At 44.7% G+C, this 27852-nt stretch overlaps 1 protein-coding gene across 4 annotated transcripts in view; it reads left to right on the top strand.

Moving 5' to 3' along the window:
- The window catches only part of SMARCD3 (SWI/SNF related BAF chromatin remodeling complex subunit D3), an 80740-nt gene that overhangs the window by 19275 nt on the left and 33613 nt on the right, over positions 1-27852 (top strand). For 2 of the 4 annotated variants that reach the window (XM_010227900.2, XM_088519958.1), the window contains exons 1-3: positions 8706-8870; positions 19257-19474; positions 22623-22665. In XM_010227900.2, coding sequence (XP_010226202.1) covers positions 8793-8870; positions 19257-19474; positions 22623-22665 — 339 coding nt within the window. In that variant the 5' untranslated portion in view covers positions 8706-8792. Of the gene's footprint in view, positions 1-8705; positions 8871-19256; positions 19475-22622; positions 22666-27852 lie in introns of those variants that run through there. The other 2 variants (XM_088519960.1, XM_088519959.1) reach the window with 1 other exon arrangement.

Raw genomic sequence — 27852 nt, 5'->3', positions numbered from 1 at the left:
CACAGGGGCAGCAGGAACCTGCGCGGGGCACAGTCTCCCTGGCGCCCACAGCCTCACAGAGCTCTCCAATACCTGACAGCAAAGTTCAGAAACATTGCAGGAATCCTCCTCCTTCTCCTCTGTGCCTGCTCTGCCAGCCAGCACTACTGCCATCCTGAGGCTTCAAGTGCATACAGAGCCCTTGGCTTTTGCAAACACATTCTATTTAAAAACGGGGGAAGCAGGGGAAGATGGAGTAGGGAGTGACGCTAGCCTTGCCAGCCAGCTTTAGTACAGATCAAGACCAAAGGAACCCACTGAGAGGAAGGAATTAGTTTAACTACAGGCTTGGTCAGTGAGAGTGACTCAAAATTGCTGCCCGAACAATAGCGGGAAAGATGTTGTTTTAAATTTGGGTAACAAAACCAGCTATTGGGAATAATCTGACATATAAAAGTGCCCAAAATAGGTCCTGCAGAACAGGAATGGGGAGAGTGGTTGATCAGTTTATCTGGGGGAGGAAGCGCCTACAGTTGTGTAAACCTCCTTATGATCTTAAAGACACTGAAATGCTTCAGAGACAACGAAAGCAGCGCCTGTCTCCTCGGCAACGGGAAAGGCAGGAATCTGTTCCCATGGAAATAAACCGTGAAGCGCGGCAGAGGGAGGACTCGGTGCAGAGCTTTGCAGTGCCGGCCGCGCAGGCTCTGTGCTCTCCGTGTCTGTGCCAGAGCAGAGGCCGCCCGCGCACCCAGGCGCTCCGCTGCGGCAGCCCGGGGAGCGGCGAGCCTCGAACCAGGCGCTGCTGCTCGTGCTGCTCTGCTGGCTCCCTGCACGACAGAGTGACGCTACACACTCATGTTCCTGTCTAAACAATTCCTTCTTCTGTCACTAACTGCCTGCATTGGTGCAGTTCTTCATAAGGAAAGCAGGATTCTTGCTAGCCAGGAGGCATTAGAGCGTCTGATAATAATTCTTGTAAAAGAAAAGACAGAACAATTTTTTCAAAAGTGTATATAGAGGATCTCTGAATCTCAGCAAACATATCTGTGTATCCAGTTTGTTTGAATGTTTCCTAAATGGATTCTTTTCCAGCAAGGATAGGTCTTTCTAGCTCCAGACTGTCTCATCATCTTAGCGGCCTGGGTTTGCTAAGATCAGTCTTACGAGTAGACTGAAGTGAAAAAGCCATTGAGCACCTCCGCCTTTTCTGTGCCCTTCTTCACCAGCTCCCCTTCCCCATTCAGCAGTGGGCCCTGATGTACTTGTAGCAGCCTTTCTTGTTGTCCTTCATATCCTTTACCAGATTCAACTGCAGACAGGCTTTGGCTTTCCTAACTCCCTCCCTGCATGCTCTGTGTCTGTATATTCCACCTCAGTCACCTCTCCCTGCGTCCACTTCTTGTATTCTTACTTCTTTATGGTCAGGAACTCCTTGTTCATCTACGCAAGCCTCCTGTCACCGTTGCTTGATTTTCTTGTTGTAAGGGTGGATCAGTCTTGAATTTGGAGGCAGAGATCTTTGAAAAGCAACAAGCCCCTCTTTTCTCTAGGGCCATATCCCACAGGGTTCTTCCCAGCATATTCCAAACAGACCAAAGTCTATTCTAAAGAGTTGTGATCCTGTTTTCTTCTTTGTCCCCCTATTTCATGATCCTGAAAATATGGAAAAGAAATGATAAGTGTAATGGAAAGGCTGTTATGAGGGGGAGGGTCATAGAGCTGAAACTGGTTCTTCATTAAGCTATTTCTAATGAGGAACTGTGATGGTTGACAAAATTTCTTGAAGGCCTGAGGCATGAGAAACGCCACAGTGAAGCGGTGGCAGGATGGGTTAAAGCCAGCAAACAGAGAAGATGGGTACATTGGCAGGCACTTCCTTACACCTTTATTCAGCGTCTGAGAGGGTTTCAGAGCAAATTTTTGTCAGCAACATTCCAAGTGGAGACAACAAGTATTTGCAAAGTTGAGAAAAGACAGAATTACAGTGCTGAGATACGCAGTGAGAACAGTTCAACTGCAGGAAGGAAGGATTGGCTGTAAAGGCAGAAGATGGAGAAATAGAAAAAAAAAAAGCTGTTTGGAAGTTAATGATGGAAAAAATGCAAAAGGTAGCGGTGCTGGTTTCAGGTAAGTGGGAGGGCTGTTATTGATCAGATGAAGTATTAAAGGCATCAGTTATATTATAGACAAATTTTTCTAAAGAATGGAAATTTCACAGGCTTTTTTATATTTGTAGCCTTTTTGATTTCAGTGTTTTGCTCCTCACATTCCTTATGGCTGGAATATTAGACATTTAACTTCAGTTACATAAAATTTTCACCATTTTTATTTTTTTATGTTTGTTTGTACAGTGTTGTTTAGTGATTGTTTAATGTTTGTTAATATCCTACTGCAGACTTACTATCTGGAATATTGCCTGCCTAGATTTAGTGACATATTTTTCTGATTTTCTTGTCACCCTTGGGTTGATAACTAATAATCTACAAAGCCTTTCTCTCTATAAACTTAGCAGAGACTTATGCTTTATTATTTGCCATCATATTTATAGGCAGCAGCCACATTGCTCTGTCACACGTGCACGTACTGGCTTGGGTGCAATATCTGAGTGTCTCGGGGAAAGGAAGCGTGCTGGTTCCCCATGGGAGAACAGGGTAGTAACATCCCCCACAAGTACATTGTTCCTGTGGTTTCAGGTTGCAGCCTGGGTATAAATTGGTCAGAAAACAGGTGCTGAGGGTGGGATGCAGGGAGTAGGAATTTCGTGGCTATTCAAAACTAGCGTAGCTAAACAGCTGGTGCCCCAAGCCTGCTGCCTGTCACCATGGATAGTGCTGTCTCTGTCTTCCATTTCCATTTCCATGTGTTAACTTCAGACTGGAAAGGACAGGGACCATATGGTTTGTATCCATACCATTTTCTGCTGTTGGGCCCTAGACCCAACTGAGCACCGAGACTGCAAAAATAGTGAAATATCACCGATAATGTGACCTAAGGCACAGCACATGCTCTTTTCCCTCTTGCAGTCCACATACACATCCACTTACCTCAAGCCCTTTGAGTTTTTCTAGTGGATCCTTGTAAATTCTATTTATTTTGCAAAGCACCAAATGCCATAATGATTCAGCTTAGTTTTTTTCTACCCCCTACATATGCCTTGAGGTCCATTTATGTTTAAGAGGTAATCTGTGCGACTATTTATGTCTCTTGTCATTTAGACCCATTTCTTTTGGGAAGATATGCAGTATGGTACTGTGCTCGCTTTGTGCCTTCGCGACGCATTGCCAGGCTCAGTTTGTTGCCTGAGCTGTGATCTGCATCATGCTGCGCCTGTGCTGTGGTGAGGGATGAGGAGAGAAGCGACTGTACTGTGCTGCATTCTGCTTCAACAATGCTCTCATGCTCAGAAAAGATCCTGAGCTGAAAGTCTGTTGTCCCACTTAAGCTTGAGCACTGTAATCACATCTCTGTGACATGAGCTGCTGTGGCCAACATTTCCATATTTCTTTGACTTCAGATATGGATTTATGCAGTATGAGAATGGAAAGCTGAAAAGATTTGAATACTGTCTAGTCTGCTTCTACGGACACATTACAATGTAGACATTCCTTCATTTCAGGATTTATCTTCCAATGTCTGCTTGCATTTTTCCAGCCTAAGTCTTGTGTCTAACATTAGGCTCATTTGAATTTTAATCTGTGTCCTCACTGGCTATGAAACTTCCCCAAAATCTTGTCATATGAGAACTTAATCACATGCCTTTTATTCCCTTCTTGAGATCTTTAAGGAAGATGGTAAAAAAAAAAATCTGGATATAACACTTATCTTTGGAGTCCTTAATAGCCACTTCCTTTCTACTTCATTTTATTATTTATACTCCCTTTTGTTTATAGTCTTTCAGCTAATATTTATTTTGCCTGGCATTACATACAAATTATATGCATGTTAAGAATTTAAAACATATAATAACATTTTTCTAAGTTGCATTTAAATTACATCTGTCATTTTCCCATTGGCTGCCATTTTCCTAAAATTCACTGATGTTTGCTCTAATTATGTATTGTTTGAGAGTAACATTTACTTTTGGGGGGAGCAATTTCTTTTCAATTGTTTTAATTATTCTGCAAAGTAAGAACTTTTAAAAAGACACCTGGGCAACACAGTTTTTTTATGATGACCAGTATTACTTACTGGTCTTATTTCCATTGGTCCTAAGTCTGCTGCGGTTTTATTCACCTAAGTAATTGTTCTAGTAGCTTAGCTGATGGGAGGTGGCTGAAATGCCAGGATTGCTCTGCTTTCCTTCTTTGGTTATGTGGTTTCTCCTCTCCTAGTGCCTTCTGCTAGTGCTTTCTCACTTCTTCCTTAGCTACATATATTCATACTTCTTTCATATTTTGTACTTTATTATTGATTTGCTCAAATTAAAGATCTGATGGCCACCGACAGAACTAGAGGTAATGGCCACAAACTGAAGCACCCAAAGTTCCAAAAGGAACTTAAGGAAATTTTTTTTTAACAGTGAGGGTGCCAGAGCACTGGAACAGGCTGCCCAGAGAGGTTGTGGAGTCTCCTTCTCTGGAGATCTTCAAACCCGCTTGGACGCAGCCCTGTGCCACGTGCTCTAGGTGACCCTGCGTGTGCAGGGGTTGGACTGGGTGACCTCGAGAGGTCCCTGCCAACCTTAGCATTCTGTGATTCTGTGATTCTATGAAATGCAGGAAGGATGGGAAAGCCGCAGAGAAAGAGAAGAGTCTGGAGTATCGCTGCTGTCACCAAGGGGAAGAGAGCAGTGGGGCAGCATTCACTGCTAATGCTCCTGTGGTTTGTCTGCTTATTTTGTGGGGTGTAATATTGCTGATTCACATTCAGCTCATCCTCTCTTATTTTTTTTTTTCCAAAAACTACTCTTTAGACAGTTGTTCTCAATCCTATATTTAAGAGGTGACTATTCCCACCTTGATGTGAAACATTACAGTGTTTCACATTGAACTATGCCTGGCTTTTCATACTACTTCTCCAGCTTCTCAGGGTTTTAATTTTAATCTTCTCTCCTGGTATACTTATAATGCTCCCCCCCAACTTTATGCTGCTAGCAAATTTAATAAGCATGCTCTCTTGTTCATTATTGAGACTGCAATGAGAATACTGAATAATTCTGAACTGAGGACCTAGTTGCTATCTCCTTCCCCAAGCCTTTTCTTTTTCTTGAGAAAACATTATTATAATAAGCAAAGTTACTACCTTGGGACATTTTTCTGCCTGATTTTCAGTACTGATTCCTATGCTATATTACATCAGCTCTAAAACTGTAGAGAATATTTTAAGTTATTTAAAGGTTATTTTAATATTTCAGTGGACAGAACCCTGTTGAGTTGGGTGAAAATTGGATGAGAGATACCATGCCTCTTTAGGACAAACAGCAGTTTTATCTACTTCTCTAACTACCTGTAGGTCAGAAAAATTGAGGTAGCTACAAACATATCCTCAAAAAACACCACCTTATCTTTCCCAGCTTTTACAGCCTGACGGCTATAGTTTAAAAATATCAAAAGCTGAAAAATAACAGAATTATAAAACAAAAAGAATAATCCAACTGGTTGGACAGAGGTGGCCCCCAGAGCTGTGAGAGGCGAGAAGGGAGAATTTCAGGCTTTCCTTAAATAAACTGAGTTGGAGGGTATCACAAAGGGAGTTTGAAGGGAGCAAGGAGGGACAGAGCCTCCCTCTCCCTGAATATGAGAGGGCAGAAGCGCCACGGAGCCGGTCCTGGCTGCTGCGTGTCCTGGGCCAGACACATCTCGGGGCTGGCAGCAGCTGGGGAAGGGAAAAGTGTTTGTGGGGAATCTGGCAGTTTTTAAGCATACTGATTTTCTAAATGTTACGAGAAAATGTGAGGGAAATAGGGAAAAAGGGTCCGTTTTAAAATACAATAGTTTTCAATGCCAAGTGGTTATAATCAGGGGGCATTGCCCTTGCCCTTCTGCGCACGTTTCCTTTGCAGTACTGGGCTGAGCTTGAGGTCTCAGCTCGGTGAGGCCGGGCACATCCCTTCAGCTCATCTAGGCCTTAGTTTCCACTGCCCAAAATATGCTAGTTTATATTGCCTTCTTTGCTGGAGTGCTCGGAGAACTATCCTAAAGCTGAGCGCCAAGTTTTATTATTGCGTGAACGGTTTTTGTATCCCTCAGAATTTGCTTGTCCTGCCTGTGGCAGCAGTGGATGCTCCGTGCCCGACTCCCAGGCGACTGGCCCAGTTATGATGCCGTTTTAGGGCCGCGTCCTAGACGCTCCCGTGGGGAGCGGCCAGCAGGGTGCAGCCTCTGGCTCGGCCGCGCTCCATGGGAGCCTCCTGCCCCACGGCCCCGCCAGCGGCTGCGGCCGCTGCCAGGCGTGGGCCGGAGCGCGAGGACCCCACGGCCCGGCCTGCCGCACCCGCCGCGCGGGGCAGCCTCGGGGGCGGCGGCGCCAACCCAGCCGCTATCCCCGAGCCGCGCCCTGTTCCCGGGAGCGCCGCGGCCGCTGCGGCTGGGCCGGGCTGGGCCGGGCTGGGCCGAGCAGCCGCCTCCCTGACCCGCCCTGCCCGCCCGCGCTCGGCCCCGGCGCGGAAGGAGTTAAGTCGGCGCTGCGCGCTCCCGCTAGGCCGCGGGCTGACCTTCACGGGCCCGCGCCGGGCATGCGCGCCGCCGCGTCAGGGCCCGCGGGAGCGCGTGCTGTCGCCCTCCCCGACCCGACCCGACTCGGCCCAACCCGGTTCCGTTCCGTTTGGCTCGGTTTGGCCGGGCCCGGCTGAGCCTGGCCTACCCGCGGCGCGCCGGGGCCGCGGCTGCCGCACGCCCTGCCCGTGCCGGGCGCGTCGTTGCCATTCGGTGCCGCTGGTGCTGGCGGAGCAGCGCGGGGGGACGCGAGGGGGGACTGCGCGCCCCGCCGCTGCCGCCGCCGCCGCTGCCGCGCCCGCTCGGCGGGGGCTGGGCCGGCACGGCCTCCTCCCGCCGCCGCCTGCCCCGTGCGCGGCCCGGGCCGCTCGGGGCGCTGTTCGGGCTGGCGCCGGCCTTGCTGTTGCCCAAAGCCCGCTCGGGGCTCGCGTGCCTTGGGCAGTTTCTCTGCACCTCGCAGGATGAGGCCTATCGCCCCGCTCGCAGAGCACCAGCCCAGAGCCCTGCAGTAACTCGGCTGCAGCACAGCTGCTGTGGTCGCTACAGGAAGCACAGCACCGTTGTGCTGGGAGCTGGGCAAAGCGCTTTGTCCTCTGGGATTGAACGAAACTGCCGAGGCCCAGGCCCACTGCCGCCCTGCCAGGTGTGCTGGCATCACGCTGATGACACAGCACTGTGCGTTTGGTTCAAGCAGCTGGGCGGTTTGCAGAGAACAAAGCCCTGCTGCCTTCCTGGCAGCATGGATAAGACTAGGTTGAGGGAGGGGGGCGGCAGCATTACCGCCTTCTGCAAAGCTCTGCCGCTCCCGTGGGTCTCCGTAGCTGTGCTGGGTCAGGTCAGCCCTGAAGGTCAGCAGAGGTTTTGTCCCCATCCCTATGTGCTGTGGGATGCTTGCAGCTCACTGCTCCCAGCCAACTGATTCAGTACCTTCTCTGTGCTTCTCCCTAGCATTTATTTACTTGTTTCAGATTGATTCTCTGCAGCTCGTGGTTTTGCTAGAAAATTCGCAGCCTGTAGATAAGGATTTCAAGCTGAGGAGCAAGCCACCTGGCAGCATCTCCCCCATGGTGTGGAGGGCAGATGGATCCAGGAGCACTTGCTGTCGTGCACGTGGAGGAGCAGGCCCTTCGCCACCATCCTGCCGCTGCGTGGAGCCCACACCGCGGTGCGGAATGGCTGCCGAGCCAGGGCCGCGTGGGCCCTGCTTTGCCCCCGCTGCGGCGCCAGCAGGCTTGCAATGCCAGCCCGCGTGGGGAGCAGGGCCTTGCCACGTGCGGGACTTTGTGCAAGAGGCAGCCTCCGCCCAGCCTGTGATGGCAGCCGTGGCGTTAACCATTTGTGTCCATTGGGCAGCAGGGTTTCCCACAGCCCGGGGAGACGGCGAGCAGCTGCAGGGTGGCCGTGGGGAGGCCGCGGGCCTTGGAGGTGATGCTGGTGCTGCGGCTGCCACGGTGCCATGCTGTCCTCCCCGCCCCCCCGTGCCTTCTGCCCCTCGCTCTCCGCCCTGCTTCCCTGTTCCCTGCTTTCTGTCTCCTGCTGATTCTCTCCTGTCCAGAGGGGCTAGTGCTCAGTCTCGTGTGCTGGAAAGACTGCCAGCGAATGTTTCTGTGTGCTGCCTGCCAGGTCCCGAGGGAAAAGGCCTGGAAAAGCAGTGCGGGAGGAGCGGTGGGAGCGAGGGAAAGTCATTGTTTCTCACTGCCTGCCTCTGCATTTTCCAATGGGAAAAGTCTCTCTGAGGCACCGAGTTTATGTCAGTGCTGAGGCGGCCCCCTCCCCCCACTGCCGGCTCTCTGGTCCCTGCGCCGTGGAGGAGAGGTGGCAGTGCTGCCGCTAAGAATGGAGACGTGTTTTCAATTTGCCTCCTGCTTATCTCTGGTGTTTGGACAGAGAGGTTTAAAACGCTGGATTTTCTGTCCCTGCAGAGTAAACACAGAGCACCCGGCAGCACAAACTATTTCTGGCTTATCAGTGGAGGAATGCAGCAGCTGAGGCTGTGTGCGAGTGGGCCGTCAGCAAGGCCCTGAAGGGGCCCCCTCCCCACTCCGCGCTATTAGAAGTGTGAGAGCCCAGCAGGACTCAGAGGGGAGAGTTGGAGAAAAAGGCAGAAAAGGGAAAGAAAGAGGAAGAGAGAGAGTGAGAGAGGCTGAGCAGACCCTGATGGCTACAGACGAAGTTACAGGAGGGGCTCGCAAAGCTACGAAAAGCAAACTTTTTGAGTTTCTGGTCCATGGGGTGGTGAGTCGGGAAAGTTAGTGAGCTGCTGGCTCCGAATAGAGGGATGAGTGGAGAGCGGAGGCTCTGCCTGGGCTCTGTGGCGCCCGGCGCGCGCTCCTGGGTGCCGTCGCGCCTTGCCAGGAGAGCGCCGGGGTGCACAGAGCCCCACGATCTGTTCAGCGTCGTGGATGATGCAGGCTGGTCTCTGGGGGGGGTGTGTGCTGTGATTTTGCTTTGATTCTCCGTGAATGGTGAATAGCTGCCTTCTGAGCCTGCTCAGTGCAGAATCTGCACCGGATCTGACCCAGATGGGCTTGTAGGACACTTTGTTCTGTAATCAAACTTGTGTTTTGGAAAACAATTCTGATGAAAGCCTGTGGAAGCCCTGTGGTGCTGCCTCTGGTTCTTGTGTCCAGACTGGGCTCTTATGTATCCTCTGGCTACTTAACAGGTGACTTTCAGTGGCTTGGAGAGATTAGCTCTGCAGACTGTAGCAATCTATAGGCACTCGCCCAAGGGGAATTTTGGGGTGCTATGGCCAATTAAAGGAATCCTTCAAGTCTTCAAAAATCATCTAGCTTTTGTTTAAGAGTTGGGTCTTCAATCTCCTTTTAAGGGGAATTGCTAACCTCTGTTTTTCTGTCGTTGGATACTATGTTTTTAGATGATTTGCTAATAGTTGAATGCATTCACCATTTATAACATTTGGATTTCTTGTCTAGGTAGATATTAGAAAAAAATTACTAGGAGCCCGAAAGAATCCAGATATTGTTTCATTACCAGTAGTCCTGGGTGTTTCCTCTCCTGAGGATTCTGGTGCCTCTGTGACACTTTTTTGAAGACATCAGGTGGGGGTTCTTGTGCAGCGATAGCAGAAATCTGAGGAGCTCAATGCATGCTGCAAAATTGCCTCCATAATTCAGGCTTACTCTAGATAATATAGAAAGTAACTGGTGACCTGCAGGTCCTGGATATGGTGGGGCCTGCAAGGCTTCGGCCCTCCAGGTGACATTTGGTTTGCATGAAAACAGTGAGCTGTTGACATGGTGCCAATGTGCAGTCTGTTGCTAGATTGGCAGGTGTGCAGAGATGACCAAGTGGCTGATGTGCAGCTTGTGTCAGTGGTTTTGCTGTGGACACGTGGGATCATGAAGATCCTGGGCTAGGTTCTGGCCCAGGTGACTATAGCTAGGCTGAAGCATAAGCAAAGTGGGAGGTGTTGGCATATGGAATGCTTTTTCCTTTTCCAAGGTTTCTGTTGGCATTTGCACACCAGTGAACTTCCTTCAGTATTAAGAAGAGTGGCTAAAATTGTTACATGAATGTGTTTCTTCTGCATCTAGCTGAACTTCATGTGTAAGCTGAACTTCATGTGAGCATGCCGTCCTCTTAAGTACTGGAATTTTTAGTTTATAGCAAAATGAATACAGCAGACCTGGTTTCCATTAGCTATTTGAATGCTAAAAAAGTCTGACTTCACTGTGAATTCAGCCGCTAGTGGCATCTTAGTTGAATATCTGCATTTGCATCTGTATGTCGTCTTCTTGCGAGCTGTGGCCGGGGTTTCTTGTCTGTTCTCTTGCTTGAAGGACCCTACCCTCACCTACCCTAGCCTCTGTGTTGATCTTCCTCATTGGCTTTTGCTGCCTTATTCGTTCCATAAGTTTCAGCTTTATGTCAGGTATTTTTTTGATCAAAGCACAAGAAGTCAGTCTTCCTTTACTTAAAAAAGAGAAAGCAAACTAACAAGAAAACCCCCCCACATACTTCACCTTACCTCTTCAGGTCCTGTGTTCTACCAAGTATATGAATGTGCCATCACGGCTGTTGCTTTGGATTCACATCTTGAGTATTTGGGTTTATTACCACATACACTGTGATAGTATTAGAATTAAGTCCTTGAAAAATTTAATTCCTTGGAGCCAGAGTCTGTTCTCGTTTCAGGAAAAAAATACTCTTTGAGTTATTATTATTATTTTTTAAATCTTTGTGCTTATTTGATTTTTTTGGCATTATTTTTTTGGCAAAGATATGGGGGATGTAAATAGAGGTAGAATATTGTGAGAAAAAATGCTATATGAACAGTTTATTGAAAAGGAAAATTTTGCAGCATTTCCTGAGGGCAGTCAGAATTTGGATTCACTTGATCTTTCTGGAAACATATTCTCCTTTGCTGAGGTCACTTTGCCCTTTGCTCTTGTATACTTCATCTTGCCTTTGTTCTTTTACATAATGCCAGCTTAGGAGGAGTCTTCTTCCCTCTTTGTCCCATTCAAATGGGACACCCCTATAATGTGAAGTATCTTAATGGTTAAAAAAATCTCAAGGGCAATATTTCGTCCCCATCCTGCAGGAATTCTTGATAGTTTGTTTTATCTCTGGCTAGCTGTTTGTTGTTTAAACAAGGTTATATATATGTTTTTGTTTTATTTTATGATTTTCCTGCATCATCAGGGTCTTATCCACTGTTTCTGAGAAAGGTTGCGTTTTTTTTTTTTTTCTAAGGCTTCATCCTTCACTTTGTCCTTTTTTGGTCTCTGCTCTATTTCTAACTTTTTTTTTTATGGATAAACGTGGCTTTAATGACCGTCTTTATGCTGATTTATCTCTTTATTGATGTGTTTTCTACTATCCAGTAGTACATTTCAGGCCATCTTTATGACATCTCCCTCTGGGTGTCCAGCTGTTGCCTTAAATTTTGTTGATCCAAAGCGAGCTGTTAGTCTTCCTGCAGGCCACTCATCTTCCACTTTTTTTTCCTATCCAGTAGACCCCATCATAGGCTTTCCAGTTGGTTGGACCCTTTGCCTGAATGTCATCTTTGTCTCTCTTTTTTTCTTTTTTCTTACTCAAACAGTTGATTTTCCATATAGCCTTGAGAAGATCAACGATGCGGTTCTTGTCAAAGCTCTTCTCCAGACATCTATCCCCTTGTGACTCAGTTGCAATAATCTTTTCCTCTTTGGTACTTCAGACCATTGCCCTTAAATGTGTCATCTTCACACAGGAAGCTGCTGAGAGGTTCATTTTCTTCTCCCGTTGTTTTGACTTCTTTCATCTGCTTCTGTGTCCTTTTTCTGTTCCCCTTTATCTTCCTTCCAAAACCAATCATCTTGCCTTTTATGGAAAAATCTATGTATAAAAGTATATGTCGCTTTCTTAACTATCAGGTTGTATCTGTGTTTACAGCATACCTGCTGTCAGGTCAGATCACCTTTTTTTTCCCCATAGTGATATTGTTCTTTGTTCCCTGTGCTGTGCTTAGGGAGCTCTTCCTGTTAAAATAAGTCTTGATTCATATTCATTTTCGCTTATATATATATGTAATATATTTTTCATAGTTCCTGCTAATCTCTGCTATTTAATATCAGTTTCATATCAAGACTGCTAATTTATTCAAACTTATGCATCCCTATATGATACCTTTACTGATTCTGTTGTCTATTTGTCTGCTTATCTATCTCTCAAATCTTGTCATAGATGCTTCTCGTAAGTCCAGAAATTATATTATATGAAACAGCATTTATTATAGTGAAATAAAGGCTTCAAAGCATACCATGGTACAACCAAATGTATGATATAATGATAAAATAACTCATTGCCAATGTGAAAACAGACTAAAAGATGGATACAGTGCCCTGAAGATGTGTATGGAGCACCCGGTAGATATATCAGTGATCTGAAGAAGAGGATGAGCAATGGGTTTCATGAACAAATGTTGCAGCATGTCTCCTTCTACATTTCTGAGTTTTAAATGAACTGTAATCATTCAAGAAGAAGTCCGGAATATCGTTGTGGGTGCCTAGTGTGTAGCAGCAACCACTGCCACTGAGAAGGCAAGTAAAATTTTGGCCTGATTAAGAGTAGGGGCAGGGAGTAGTACAGAGGACATTGCAAATCAATAGGATACGCATACAGGAATACTGTTTTGGTCATCTGCGTGACTAATAAGCGAAAAGTAACTCAGAGGGCAATGATAGTGGGAGGCCTGTGAAGACTGCATCACTAAGAAAATGGAAGAGTGATGGTGGTTAGATTTGGAAAAAAATGATTGCTTTTTTATAATACCTAAGGTTAGAGATTGATTGGGAAAGTTGTAAAATCAGTGGAGGTTAAAAAAGGGAACTGGTTAAAGAAGTGAACATGTCAAAGATGATGCAGATACCAGCGACCCTTCTTTGAGACAAGCAGAAGGGCTGGATGGTTTGCTAAGGGCAAGTTTCCTCATACTTCAATGTATTAAAAAATTCTGTTTGTTTTACTATAACAGGAAGAACATGGCAGTGCTCAAGAAACATGTACATAAAGCACTTAGGGACATGGTTTAGCAGGGTGGTGGTGATGGGTTCGTGGTTGGACTCAATGATCTAGAAGGTCTTTTCCAACCATAATGATTCTCCAAATTGAATGGTGATCTACTTTAAATGGATAAAAGTGATCTTTTAGTAGTAATCTCTACAGATAGGTGACTTGCCGAAAAAAACTATGTCACTGAGGCACAGAGAATATTAGGTAGGAAAAAATGTAATTTTACTAATGAAAAATATCCTACTAATTTTATATTTTCATGCATATGAATACTACCTTGTCAGAGCATAAATCAGCTAACACTGATGGGCATAAAGGAGCCTCATGAGCAGTCATTTTTGGACATTTTTTTCTACTTCCCTAATACAGGACTGTGTGCCTGCCTATGCTTGAACTTAATCAGAGGAAGGGTTCAGGAATAGTGTCACTGGTTTAATTAATATCTGTTTCCTGCTTTGCCATACTAAAGAAGGAGATGTTTGGAGCGAGCATAGAGCAAGCAGGAGAAATAAAGTTATCTGGCCTCCATAAGCTGATTTGATTGGGAAGATACTTGCAGAAGACTGGTGGAGTAAGAACATCGGTCAGTGCTCAAAAGGGTGAGCAAGGTGACAAGGGATTTGTTCTGCCTGAACCCTGGACTAACTGCAAGTCAGCAAATGCAGAAAAGAAACACATAATTAAGAAAGAAAAAAATAATAATTCTATCTAAGGTCTTTATAGAATTCAGTGTATTTTTTTTTTCAAATGGTCTTGTTAAACAAATACAAATGGCTTTTCTGTGTCTTTAAAAAACAAGTTTTGTAGGAATATGAAAACAGTCACAATGGATTGTCTAGCCCAGCATCCCCAATTACAGGCAGCAGCAGCAGACTACGTTAAAGCATAGGAGCGAGACAAAAACATCGTGACACTTTCTGAAAATACTGTGCCTGTATTCAGTAGCTAGGAATTCACAGAACTGGAGGTATCCTCTGTTTAGTACCTCTGAGTGGGTTTGCTTTTTGTAGGTTAGTCTGGTTACTGTTTCTTTGAAACTATATGAACTTTAGCAATCACAGTGTTCAGTATTAAGAATTTTTGCAGGTTGTATTATATAAAAATATATTGGATTCTGCTACCTTCTAGCTTTTGGCTAGTTCTTTTACTAGAAGAAACAGTGGGCAGTTGATCAGTCTCCAGTCTCTCCATTCAATTCACAACACTGGAGATTTCTGTTCTCGCTCCCGTCCCATTTAGGGTGAAGAGACCCAGTCTTATTAGTTGATATTCACACAAAATCCGTTCCATGCAGTACATCACAGTAGCATATATGACCAGGCCTTTGAAAACCAGCAAAGTCATGGAACTTAAAAATGGTATATAAAGTTTGTAAGTACAATTTTAATGACATATATATATATATAGGTAGGTTGAGATCAAGGTTGGATGTCTAATTGTTCTGCGCTTGTATGGACGTGCATGAAATAGAAAGGTCATCACTGACTTGAGCTTTGTCTTAAGTTGCAGTTTGCAGTTATGTAGACGTAGTGTTTTCTAAATTCCATTTTAAAATGACACAGTAGGATATCTGCTGTTGGGAGATCATTTGTGCAGTTGGGTACCTGTTGCCATCAGGGAATAGCAGTTTAGCCTGAATTTCTTAACTACTCCAGTTGCCTGTACTTCCTGCTACCCCCCCTCATGTCCACATAGCATCTTTCTGCTTATTTTACACTTTAGTGGCTACAGTGATGCCTTTGTATTTTGTCTAGCCAAGGTAGTTTCTTTTTCAGTTTCTGTTATAAATACACCTTTAGCATGTTTGGTCCTTTTTGTTGCTTTCTGAAAACCTGTTGGTTTCTGTGTTAACCGGGAGTCTCGGGCTGCACACAGTCCTCCTTCATCAGCCCTCCAGCGTGGCGCTGAGGTGGACGGTGTTGTCATTGTTGGTCGTTGTTGCCGGGAATGGCTGTATGTGCAGCCCAGTGCTGTATTACAACTGCAGTGGATCCCAGCCATCTGCTTAGTCCCTTTCTTGAGGTTTATATAGATATTTTGCTTTTCGTGAGATTTTCTGTTACCTGTGAGTTCTCCGGGTTATTGTCCTTGGTATGTTCAGTAAGGAGCCCTGTATTTTCTGCTGCAGCATCTTGTCTGCTGTGGTGCTGATGTCCTTTGAGAAATGACTCTGCAATAGAAATACACAGAAAAGGACCAGTCCAGTGTATCTCATTTCTGCCATCAGATGGAAGTCCACTTAAAGAATGGCAAAGAGGAGGAGGAAAGAGGCATCATCTCATGTGATAGGAGGTTTGCTCAGGAAGGGAAGAAAATAGAAGAGCCAAATTGGTGGCGTGAGAAAGCGACCAGTAGACGGTAGCAATACCAGCTTGGCAGCAGCTGTGGAGGAGCCTGCGGCACTGGCAGTGCGTTCAGCTTCGGGAGGACTAGCCAGGGCTGCGATGAAGCGCTGCTGACACAGAAGTGGCAGGGAGGTGCAGGCTTTTTGGGGCTGGTACCGCGAGCAGTACAGTTGCCTTGGTACTGTTAGCTGTGCCTTCCCCGTGTGTGGTTCTGCTTGACCTCCTAGGTGTTCCGCGTGCAGCAGCTCGTTGCTTCATCTTCTCAGCGCTGGGAGAGTGTTTCCCCTTTGATCCATGGGCTGTAGCCTCAGCTGAAGGCATCCGGTGTTCCTCTTCGTCACCTTGCAGTGTTCTTGCCCTTTGTCCAGTGAAACTCTTGGAGTCTTGCAGAGTAATGCATGTATATGAGATCACAACGGGAAAAGAGGATAGGTCTGTGGGTGAGAACAGAGTTACGTTAGATAGACAGGTCTGGGGTGCAGGACTTCCTAGGAAGGAGGATGTATCAGTGCTGTTTTGCATTGCAGCCTTCACCATGGATGATATTTACTCAGGAGAGATCCCATTTCTCCATTAAGATAACATAAGAAAAAGAGGAAGAGGCAGATTGTAACCCATATCCCCTGGTACCTCACAGATCTCATCCTTCAAAAGATATACTGGCATTGTGGTACATTTCCAGTATTGTGATATTTTCTTTAGATCAGCGTTGGGAAAGATAGTGTGAAGTTGTCTGTCACATCTTCTCTTGCATATGTGTTGAGAAGAGAAAGAATCTTTTGCGAAGGTGCTGCTCATGTTCCATTAGATATGTTTAGGAAGACAAAGCATTTATGTCTTTATCTGCTGGAAGTCTGGTGGGCTCACAACAGGGCGATGGCACTTGCCTTGGAGTGGTATTTTAGCTACAGACAGTACAGGAGATAGGAGTATCAGAAGAGAAGAAACGAGATAAGCCAAAGGTTAGGATTGAATATATTGCCTACAATATCACTTTGTTTGCTTGAGCAGTCTCATTTTCCTCTGTTTCATCCTTTCCTGCATTTCTCTATTTTAATGGCTAACAAAGGGAAATGAAGAAAGTTCAAAGATGTCAAACCTAGGTCAAGAGTTGGTTTGGCTTGCTAGCCTTGTTTGCCATCCTTGCTGTGTTCTTTGTAGAATCAGAAAAGCGGGCCTGCAGTTCGAGCCTTGTGGCCAGTCTCCAGGAGGGATGAACAGGAGGTGACTGTACCCGGGATCCTGTCTCTTCTGAATGGCTGTCAAATAACCCAGGATGATTGGCAGGCAACAACAGGTTGTCCCTCTGCTGGAGGACGGCCACAGTTTGTGGATTGGCAGGCAACAGAAAGAGCTTAAACATAAGCTTGAGTGTGAAGTATTTTCTTGGCTATTTGTTTCTGCTGACTCTGCCTGGGTTAGAGGGAGAGGGTGAGTGATGGGAAAGGAGAGAGCTGCTTGGTCTCAGCGGTTTTCATGGCTCCATATATATGGGAGAAAATGTTTTCAACCCTGCACAAAGCGTGTTTTGCCTTTTTGCTGCCTCCTGCTTTGCTCTGCTCAGTGGCCATACTTAAGACCGTCATTACTACATGTAAGAAGTTTTTTACACCAATACTTGTTATCCCTACCCACTTGTCTTCCTGTGCTGGTCTCATCTGCCTCAGCCTTCCTTCTCTATCCATGGCAGCCATCACCATTGATTCTTTACTGATCATTTCATTTCTTTTATTGCCCCACTTCCTTTGTGCATCCAAGCCCAAGGACTGTCCAATACTTGCGATCAGCAGGGTGAGCTGATGATCATCAGGGCTTGCTTTGGGGACCGTGGAGGATTTGGGTGGTTAATTTGGAGATACAGCACTTAGCTGAAGCTTAATGTTTGCAGCCAGAACAGGTAGTCCATTATGAAATGTAGCAGTCGAGACATCATGCAGGAGCAGCACTACTGGGTCAGATGTAGGGTGCCTCTGGGCCTACAGTGCTGTTTCTGCAGTCATAACAGATGGCTGCAGCAGACAACAAATAGACCCAGCATTTGTATTGAGTACTTCTGCCAGGTGCCTTCACAGACTCTGGTTTCCATGTATGTAGGAACACTCCATTCACCTCTTCCAACTGCTTGTCCAGCCTTCCCTTGAGCCCATGTGGACTCTTAGCTTCTGCAGCATCCTTTGGAAGGGGGTTCTAAGATCCACTATCACTATGTGATGACCACCTCCTTTTGGTGTCTATGAGCCTAGTTCCTCCTGGTTTTCTCTGTTGGCCCTAGCTTATGTATGGGAAGGGGCAGTGAACAGTTGGTCCCCATCTGCCCTCTCCAGGATACTTGCGGTTTTGCAGAGCTCTTGTAAATGGCCCCGTAGTTTACCTTGGACCATTTGTGCCTAGATTGAAGAGCCTTGCTGTACTTAATTTTATTTATGTGGGTACTGCTCCATATCTTAGTCGCCTTTATATATATATATATATATATATATATGACAGTTGCATTACTTTTTTCCCCATGTAAATCACTTTATACATAATGATACTCAATTTCATCTACCAATTAATTGCACAGGCAATCTTATAAAGTCCTTCTGCAGTTCTTTGAAGCTGGCCTTCATCCTTGATACTTTGAATAACAGCATCATCAACAAATTTTCTCACTTCCTTGCTTTCTCCAGACTGGTTATGGATATGTCGAACAGCTCAGGACCCAGCAGAACTCCACATATGCCTTTCTTCTATTGTCAGTACCATTTGCTTTTACCTGATTTCGTGTCTTTTAGCCAATTATCTGTCCATAATGGATGCTAGTGGCTCCATGATTTACTGAAAAGTCTTTGGAGAGGGACTTTCAGAAGACTTCTGTGTATGAATATTCTTACTTACGTATTGGTTCAAATGAAAATAGCTTGTCTGTGGATGTGTGTGTATTTTCATAAGTATATAGGCATATGCAATAAATATGTTGATAATTCTTAGATTGGAGCTAAGCTTTTCTGTCTGTTTCGAGTTATATTTTATAGATGGGAATTTTTTTACTGTGTTTTTCCTTGTCAATTATAAAATTTTCGGGCTTAGAGTTGAGTTTATTGTGTGTATTACACAGGATTAAGCTTGTGGTCTGATACCTAATGTCTGTTGCAGAGCACACTGGAATCAACATAAATGCCAGATCTTTAGAATGTCTAAAGGGAGAGGCCTGATCAAAGAGATGAGCTTTGCTTGAAGGATTTCTGTGACTTTATAAACTTACACTGCTCTCCAGTGTAAGTGGAAGAGAGGCCTCAGTGCAAAGTGCTTTGCCACAGTTTCATGATTCACCTCTGCTTGTTGCAATGTGCCTTTTGATCAAAGCAGCCCGCTGGTGCCGAGGCTGGAGCGCTGGAGATGTGCTCTTGCTTGCAGCTTTGGTTAGCAGGTGGACCACACCATTTCTGTCTGCATGTAGCCACGAGGGAACTTTTTGTTCAGTCTTAAAGTACAACTTTCTCCTGTCAGCTGTCCTGGGTATGTTACTGACCATGAAGTGTTTTCCCAAGCCTTGTATTTTTCATTCATGCTTCCTGCCCACTCTGTCCCTGAGTTCCTCTTTCTGTTGGCTAGGAAATACCAGGCCAAAGCTCTTTGGCCAAGTGTTGCTACTTAGTGCTTATCAGGTGGCCTAAGTTGAGAACTTGCCTGAGCTAGTGTCGTTACAAATATCTTTTCTGCTGAGGAAGCAGTGACCAAACTGGCACTTTTTTCTGTGTTGCTTCTTCCCTAGCGTCCTGGGATGCCATCAGGAGCTCGAATGCCCCATCAGGGGACTCCCATGGGTCCTCCAGGCCCCCCATATGTCGGAAGTCCCTCAGTGCGACCAGGGATGCCCCAGACTGTGATGGAAACAACGAGAAAGCGCACTGCACCCCAGCAGGTCCAGCAGCAGCAGGTGCAGCAGCAAGTGCAGCAGCAGCAGCAAGCCACTCAGAACCGAACCAGGAGGTGAGTGTTCCAGAAAGGAAACATGGGAGGACAATTTGAGGAAGAAAAGCTGATCTCTTTATCAATAGGTAAGGCTTTTTAGTTCGAGCAAGGCAAACAGAAAGGTTTATAGATTGTCAGTTTCCTAAAGGAGGAAAAAAAAATTCATGAATTTTACTCTTTACCAATGGTCTCTGAACAAACTGACCTTTACTAATGTTTGGTTTTGTAGTTATAATGCATGTGTGTCAGGCTATCTATCTGGCCATTGTATTCAGCCTATAAAGTACTTGCCAGTGATCACCTCTCTTCAAATGCAGTACAAATACTATACTAATTATCTATTCTTCATAATTTCTGTTTCCTAACTAACAAAATGGTTTGTAAACAAAACACAGTTGATAAAGATTTTTAGTTTGTCATGTGAATACTTATTCTGTGGTTACTATGGGATAATGCCAGCAGAAGGGTCATAAAAGTTAGTTTTCAAGGGCTATGTATAAAATGACTAGAGAAATTAATAGGAAATAATTTCCCAGAACTAGGAGATTTTTTTAAAATAACTTTCTTTTAAAACTATTCTAACTTTGTACACTTTTGAATGCACTACTCTTCAGTAACAGTTCTTTACTTTCTTTTTGCAAATGATGAGACCTCAACAGATTGAATTCCTAAGTGTGAGCCAGTTGTTGAAAACTGCCATGTAGGTGGTCTGCCTTTTGCAAAATCATTATAGATGTGTATAGACAGTGTTCAGGCAGTGCTTTGGTGGTGTCATCCCATCTAATTGTAAGTAAAACAGGTCTCTCTCAGCTCAGTGCTTCAGGAACTCTGCTCTGTCCAGGTTCTATGCCTTGAAACAGCAAGCCAGACATAGGAACGCTTATATCTGAGATGCATCTGGAAAGGACCCCAATCCTATGAGCATTAATATAAAACTGAATACAGAAGGAATGTGTGTGGGTGCAGCATGTGAGTACAAGAGATGTATGTGCGTCATGGAGGCTGTGCCCGGCACTATCCGAAATGCACATTCCACAGCACTTCCCAGGAGATTTTCAGGAAACTGCACAAAATATTGCCTAGCCTTCAAGTATGCTGGGCAGATATAAAGGGACAGACTGCTACTGTTGGATAATTAGGGTAATCTTTAGGCATTTAGCAGTTTTTTGGATCATCAAATAAGAATAACTTCCTCTCTAAAGTTTAATGGCATAAATCAGAGGAGGAAGCATTTTTTTCCCCAGCTGCCTTAACTTCACAGAATCGCAGGATGATTAAGGTTGGAAGGGACCTGTAGAGATCATCTAGTCCAACCCCCCTGCCCAAGCAGGGAAACTTCACTACATTTATTTAGGAAGTGAACAGTAATCTCTATTGTGGTGAATCCAGATTATGCTAGTGCTTCCTAAATACTCAGACAAATTTCTCTGTTTCTTCTGCCTTGCCTGTCCTCCTGACAATGTGTTGAATCCTTCCCCTTATTCATTTCTGCCTCCCTGTTTTCTCCCATTGAACCTAGTCTAGTTTTTCAGGCAAAGCTTTTCAACACCTCAGCTCCAGTTCTGGGTTTTGTCAAGTGCTATTGTTTTACTGCACAAAAGGGCCAAGAAGGTGTAATCTGCCTTTCTTGGCGGGTTTGATAGAGACAGAAAGCAGATTAATTCTCCTTTCTTTAATAGACTCTTGGAGAACTGGTTGAAATGAAATTCGTTTTGTTTTGTTCTAACTGCAAGTCTTTGGGGGGTGCTGCAGGTGCATATTGTTTCCCTTGAAGAAAATGTAGCTTGCTCAGACATTGCTTTCTGCATTTTTTTGCTGTGGATTCTGTGAAATGTTTGAGTGTAGATTTGATTTTGTTAGCTGTGGAGTGTCTCAGAGGCTCACACTGTGGAATTCTCCAGAACCGTTTATTCATGTACCTTTAAAAAGGGACACTGTTCACCTAAGAAATGGGGTGTGATTGCTTGGATGCATTTTCTGTCCCTAAGGAGGGAGTTCTAGATGTAGTTTGTACTTCCAGCCACAGAGAGTGCCTCAGGCTTGGCTTCTGTGGGTAGGGGAAAGAATCTGGTATTTCAGGCTAGGCTTATCACTAGCAAGTGTAGAAAAGGAGTAAACCACGTGTGTTTCCAAACAGCTTCTACATGAGCATGGCTGATAAGGGACTTCCTCTGTAGAAATAGTAAGGCATCCTTCTGCCCCAACGGCAGCAGCAGGTGCCTGTTTCTCCTGTTTGTCTGTCACAGATGGAGTGATTCATCTCCTGATTAAGATAAAGGTCTCACAAAATGCGGAGATATGAGAGTAAGGCCGGAATTCCCTCTTGGCCCTGTTAGAGAAAGCTAGGTGACAGTTTGATGGGCAGAAATGATTTCTTAGAATCTGAAGATTTCAAAAGGGGGGATATTTGGAGATCTTACTGACAGTACCATTTCTTAAGCATATATACATTTGTGTTTATGTATATGAGCACAGACATGTTTCAAAAAGAATACATTTATATGTGTGCTGACCTGCCGTGCATATGCACTGCAGGCACAGAGATATCTTTCCACATATGTATTTGTAAAGATGAACATGTATAAAGGTATAGACCCCCTTACCTTTGTAAAATTACATACACAAATGCGTTTCAATGAAACAAATCTATGTACATAGAGAGTTTTATGTATATATGTGTTTGCATACACAAATGAACATTGGCACTCAATTTTAAGTATGAATAAATGCATACCCTGACCTCTTTGAACAAGTTCATATTCAGTCCTCAGGCATTCACCTCTTAAGTGTGGATATGCATAGGTATGTTTTACACTTTCAGCCATGCATGCTGTCCTCCTACATGCTCCTTCTGTATCCATAGATGGCATATACACATGTACGTGCATACATTGCTGCCCTGCACCATAGACAATCCTGAGATCAAAGAACTTGCACACTTCTTTCCAAGATGCATAACAGACAGCCCTGATTTGTTCCTAGCTAACCATCTCCCCAGGCTGCTGAGAGATGGGGTCCTAGGTCTGGGCATGGGTGAAACCCTTTTGCTGATGCATGCACAGCTGTGCACCAGCATGTGGAGATGTCAGGATAATTTAGCAGGTGGCCTCGTTACTCCTAGATCTGTCACCATGGTAACGTGTTTTTTTCTTTAAAAAATGTACAGTGCCAAGAGGAGGAAGATGGCTGACAAAATTCTCCCTCAGAGGGTGAGTCGCTTTCATTTCCTATTCCCTTCACAATCAGTTCAGCATTTTAGTGTAATTAGGGGGATTTTAGCAAATACTTTCACTTTTTGTTTAAAAATCTAATTAAAAAGTAAGTAGGCAGTGGGTGAAAGTCTAGAGAGCATAGCTGGGGCTGGGGCTGGGGGCTGGGAGTGTGGAGTGCAGCCCGGCCTGTGTCGTCCTCTTGCATTGGGTTAGCTGTGCCAGCACTGCCACTTGCTGGATGGACGGTGGTGCTGGGCTGTGAAGTACATGACTTGATGCTGGGTCCCCCTGGGTTGTAAAGATGTTTCAGTTCAATATTTGAGGCTGGTCAAAAACTGGTTGAGAGTTCAGCTGTGCCTGTAGAAGATGGATTCCTCCTTAGGTCTCTCTGGCTGCCGGATACTAATTTTTGCAGTTGTGTCCTAGTAGGACCAAAGTGAATCAATCTAAGCATACAACAGAGTTCAAGGGGCCTGGATTGTCCGGAAAGTTATTAATTCTTCTGTCCCCTGGAGATATGTCTAGTTTTTCGTGTCTCCCTGTTCTTGATCTGAACAGCTTCCTTCTCAGTGCTTAAATCTTTCACTTCCTCTGCAAACATTGGATTTACTCTCCATTCTCCTTCTCTTTTATTATCCCCAGACCTTTCCTTTCCTGTGCCCTCTTAAATACAGTTCTCCCATAACAGGTTTGATCCCAAAAGACAGGTTTCCTTAATCATCATAACATATTCCCCATCACACCCCTGATCCAGTTTCTCTGGCCTCTGTGTTTTTTTCCTGGGCTCAGGATTCCTTTGACAGACATGGAGAGCTCTACTTCCTTTTCAAGGATACCTTCCCACTGCTGGTGTAAACTCAAGCTTCCTGGAAGTCTCCCAATTCTCATCTATGACCTTCCATAGGTTCCTAGGGCCATCAAGTGCAGAAGAGACTGCTGCTCCTGTCACCCTCTAAAAGCACTGCCCCTCACAGTTGAGCCATTAGTTTCCTCATGCTGCTGCCTTGAGAGGACGAAGTTGCCGTTAAATCCAACGCCTTTGAGCTGCTTGCAGCTTTCATGCTGTTTGTGTTAAAGCCTTGTTTCTGCTACATTTGCAGCCTGTACTGAAGGAAGTTACATTTCTCATGCTTTCAGTTCTGTCTTGCACAAATTTATGAATCTTGCCTTCTCTTCAGAGATAACTATACATCATGTGTAATGAGATTGTAGCTTTAAACACATGTTCATTTGAAGGCTTTTTTTTTGTCCAGTGCTTTCATATGATAAAAGGTCTCAGATGGACCAGGCGTAACCAAACTTCTCCGGCAGTAGAAGACCTATACCTCTGTTTATCAAATCCATAATAATTCTCAAATAGGTATCACCTTATTCAGCTACATCAAAGTGCAGTACAGATGCTAGCACCCTTCAGAGCTGTGCCATCACCAAGTCTTCTTGCTTTTCAGTCTTTGTTGCAGAGCCAGCCAAGTTATTGTAGCTGTTACAGTGATAAGGCCCCACGAACTGGAGTTGTGTCTCACTGGAGTTTCTCAGCATAGCTCAAGAGGTGGTATTAATGATATGACTTCCTGATTAAAGGATGCCATTAGACTGCAATCTATATTAGAACCTCCTTGCTGTCACCATTCATGCAATGGGAAAATGCCTTGTACATCGGTGTCTTGTCAAGTGAAACATTCGCATTGGTAGTAGGGAGTGCTTGCAAAATCTAGAGATTTCCAGAGCAACTTCAAGAGCACTTTGCAGCCAGTCAGCATCAAAGGCTTTCGTAGATTGTGCATGTGTTTTCTACAAACCGTGAAGTGGTATGGGGAGGATATTTAAATAAATTTTAGTCTTGAAAACTTTCTTATAGAATAATGGAAAAGGAAGTGGGTTCCAGGTGTTATTTACTGACAGAAAGTCAGGCAATTGGTCAGATAATCTACCAGTAGACCTCCAGGCTTTCTGTTCAAGTCTGTACTGTGGTGCTGCTTGTATATATGCTGACCTGTATAAGGTCACTCTGGTTTAGTTTAGCTTTTTGAGCAGAGTGCAATTTTGCCCAGATTTAATTGTACAAGAACAGTTCAGCTAACTATTACATGTAGGAAGATAGAATTGTGAACATTGTGGTACATCTAGTCCAGGTCCCACTATCACAAAGACCCTGTCACACAGTTACTGCCTCAAAACTAGTTAGGTTCCTTAATCCTGGGGTATTTTAGATCTGACAGCTTGGTGGTTGTCGCTTTCACTAATCAAGTGCTTTTAGTTTACCAAGAGAGGCTCCCCGCGCTTCTAATCCTCCACGGTGCTTCATTATACCTATCCCAGGTTAAATTCATGTCTTTTGAACCTCTTTAAATTCACCTCTCAGGAGGTCAGAACTATACACAGTATTCGACATCGTAAGTCTCACGAGTGCTTGAATAGCATTAATGCATTTTTATCTGTACTGGAAATAGCTTAAGTGATGCACAATGTGTGTGTCTTTTTTTTTTTTTAATTTACATCCACATTGATATGGCATATAGTAAGTCTGTGACTGACTAAAATTCCTAGGTATTTCTGATTTCTGTTGTTTGCAACTGGTGAATTCCCATGGCAAAATTGTTGGTATAGACACTGAGGCATGTGACCTCGTGCTTTGTAATGTTAAATTTCATCTCATTTCTACTGTACAATTCTCGGCTTCTTTGCATTCTCTGTACTTGTATTGACAATGTCACCCAAATATGTCATTATTAAGTTTTGTTAATATACTTCCCTTTTTTGCGCTTGAGCCATTAATGAAAATGGCATCAGTTTCAAGACCAATCTACATTCCTGCTTAATAACTCCTTTTCTGTGCAATCTATTGTAATTCCTCTTTATCCAGTTCTTTAAAACAGTGTTATTTTTCTAATCTGCATTTCTCAGTCTTGTTTCCCTTTATGACGATGGCAAATGCTTTACTTAAATGCAAATAAATTAGATCTATTGCATACCTTTTGTCTAAAATCCAATTTAATTAAAGAAAGAGACTTGGCTAAGCACAGAATTACATACTGTAACTTAACAAGGCTTGGAGTTTGTTCAACATTGATTCCAGTTCTGTGCCACATGCTGTGCTGTTTTTCTTATTTTGGGTCATTTTCTTCTAATCCACCACTGTTTCCCTGTCTTTGCATCTTCACTGCTCACTGAAACGCTCATTCAATCTCCGAAAAGTTCATTAGCATCTTCATTCACACCTGGAGACCCAGATCTCCTGAACTTAAATGACCTTTGCAGCTCAAGGCTAGCAGTTTTACATCTGTTTTGACCTCCTGCCACAAACTGTGCTTAAAGTAACATGACCAGACATCAAGCTCTTTTCTCTTAGTTCTGAGTTATAAGTTTCTTCCTGGGTACCATTACTGTCATCTGCCCTGCAAAGTCTCATGAGGACTTCTTGCCCATCTGTACTGTTTTTGCACAGCTCTCCTGTCCTTTTCATCCTTTCTTCTTCATTCTCCTATATAGACATAGTCAACCAACTACCAGTCAACTCCTATTGCTGTGCACTGACCACCACATGGGATTTCTCTGTGTTGCTCCATATCCTGATACCTACCCTGTTCTTGTTTGATCATTGGGTGGCCGTCCTCAAGCTTGTTCTCCTGAGTCACTCAGAAGTGAGCCAGAGTTGGTTCTGCTCTTCGCTAACAAGAAAGAAGTGATTGGTGATGTGTTAATAAACAGTGGCAGCCTTGGCCGTAGCAACCATGAAATAGTGGAGTTCAAGAGTAGCAGAGTGCACACCCTGGACGATGAACAAATGGTGCATGACCAACCTGATTGTCTTCTATAATAAGATGACCGAGTTTCAGGAAGAGAGAGCAGCAGATCCCATGTGGCTTTAGCAATGTTTTCAACGCTGGTCCGCATAATATCTTTGTATCCAAATTGGGACATTATAGTCTTGGAGAGGGTGAACAAGCAATTGTATAAAAAGCTGGTTGGATGATTGGACTTAGGACCCATTAGTGGCTAATGGGTCGTGCTCTACCTGAAGTCCAGTGACAAGTGGAGTGTCACAGGGATCTGCCCTGGTACCTGTTTTGTTTAGCACCTTTATCCATAACCTGGAAGAGGCAACAGAGTGCTTGTTCATAAAATGTGCAGATGACACCTATCAGGAGGGACCAGTCAATATGGTCCAGGGAGCAGCTCTTGTATGCACTGAGGAGCAGCTCTGCTACAAAGGAATTGGGGCCCTGGTGGACAGCGAGCTGAGCATGAGCCAGCAGCGTGTCCTGGAAGCCTAGGTGACTACGAGTGTTCTGGGCTGTGGAGCACAGCCAGGAGCCTGAAGACAGCAGTTATCCTTCCTCACACAGTCTTCATTAGCTCACATCTACAACACTGTGTCCAGTTTTGGGGCTGCAGGTACAAGGAAGACATTGACTGAAGCTGGTTCAGCAGAGGTCCTCAAGATGGTCAGAGGGCTGGAGTGGCACCAGCACTATGAGGAGAAGCTGAGTGAGCCAAGCTTGTTCATCCTGGAGAAAGGAAAGCTTTGAAGAGACCTAGTAACAGCCTGCTTGTTGTCAAGGAGCTAAGGCCAGGCTCTTTGCAGTGATGCATGGCAGGAGAATGGGAGGCATTGGCATAAATTGAAACACAGAAGGAGCTGACTGGATATAAGGAGAAGTACAGTTAAGTGTTGGAACCTGGAGAAGCTTTGGGACCCCCCCTCCTTGGATGTTTTCAGGAGCTAGCTAGATAAACACCTGAGCAACTGACCTCATCGTTGACCCTGCTTTGAGCAGCAGGTTGGACTTGAGCCTCCAAAGGTTCCTTCCAGTCTACATTATCCTGTGACCCAACTTCTGTGCTGTAGAGCATGTGTAGCAAAACTCTCTGGAGTATGTTGCTTTTGTATACTATGTGGCACCCTGCTCTTGAACTGCGTGCGTGCTTCAGAAGGCTGGCTCGGCTCAGAGGTTCCTGCCAGGGAACATGCAGGAACTACTGAACTGTGTTTACTGGAGCTCTAAGAGTAACTCCTAAGAACCTATACATCACAGTCCTGATCCACAGATGTGACCTAAAACTTTTTTTTTTCTCCATATAATTAAGCACTTAAATGCAAACATTATAGAGTTTAGCAAATTATATGTATTGCTTATGTATATATCTGATTTAGACTGAATTGCTTGTTGCTGACTGGTGCCT

This window comes from Tinamus guttatus, unplaced genomic scaffold (genome assembly GCF_059628265.1).
Source record: "Tinamus guttatus ecotype Peru unplaced genomic scaffold, ASM5962826v1 Tinamus_guttatus_pri_ptg000078l, whole genome shotgun sequence".
Classification (NCBI taxonomy): domain Eukaryota; kingdom Metazoa; phylum Chordata; class Aves; order Tinamiformes; family Tinamidae; genus Tinamus; species Tinamus guttatus.
Note: the sequence above shows the minus strand (reverse complement) of the source record. Positions and strands in the feature narration are given on the sequence as shown.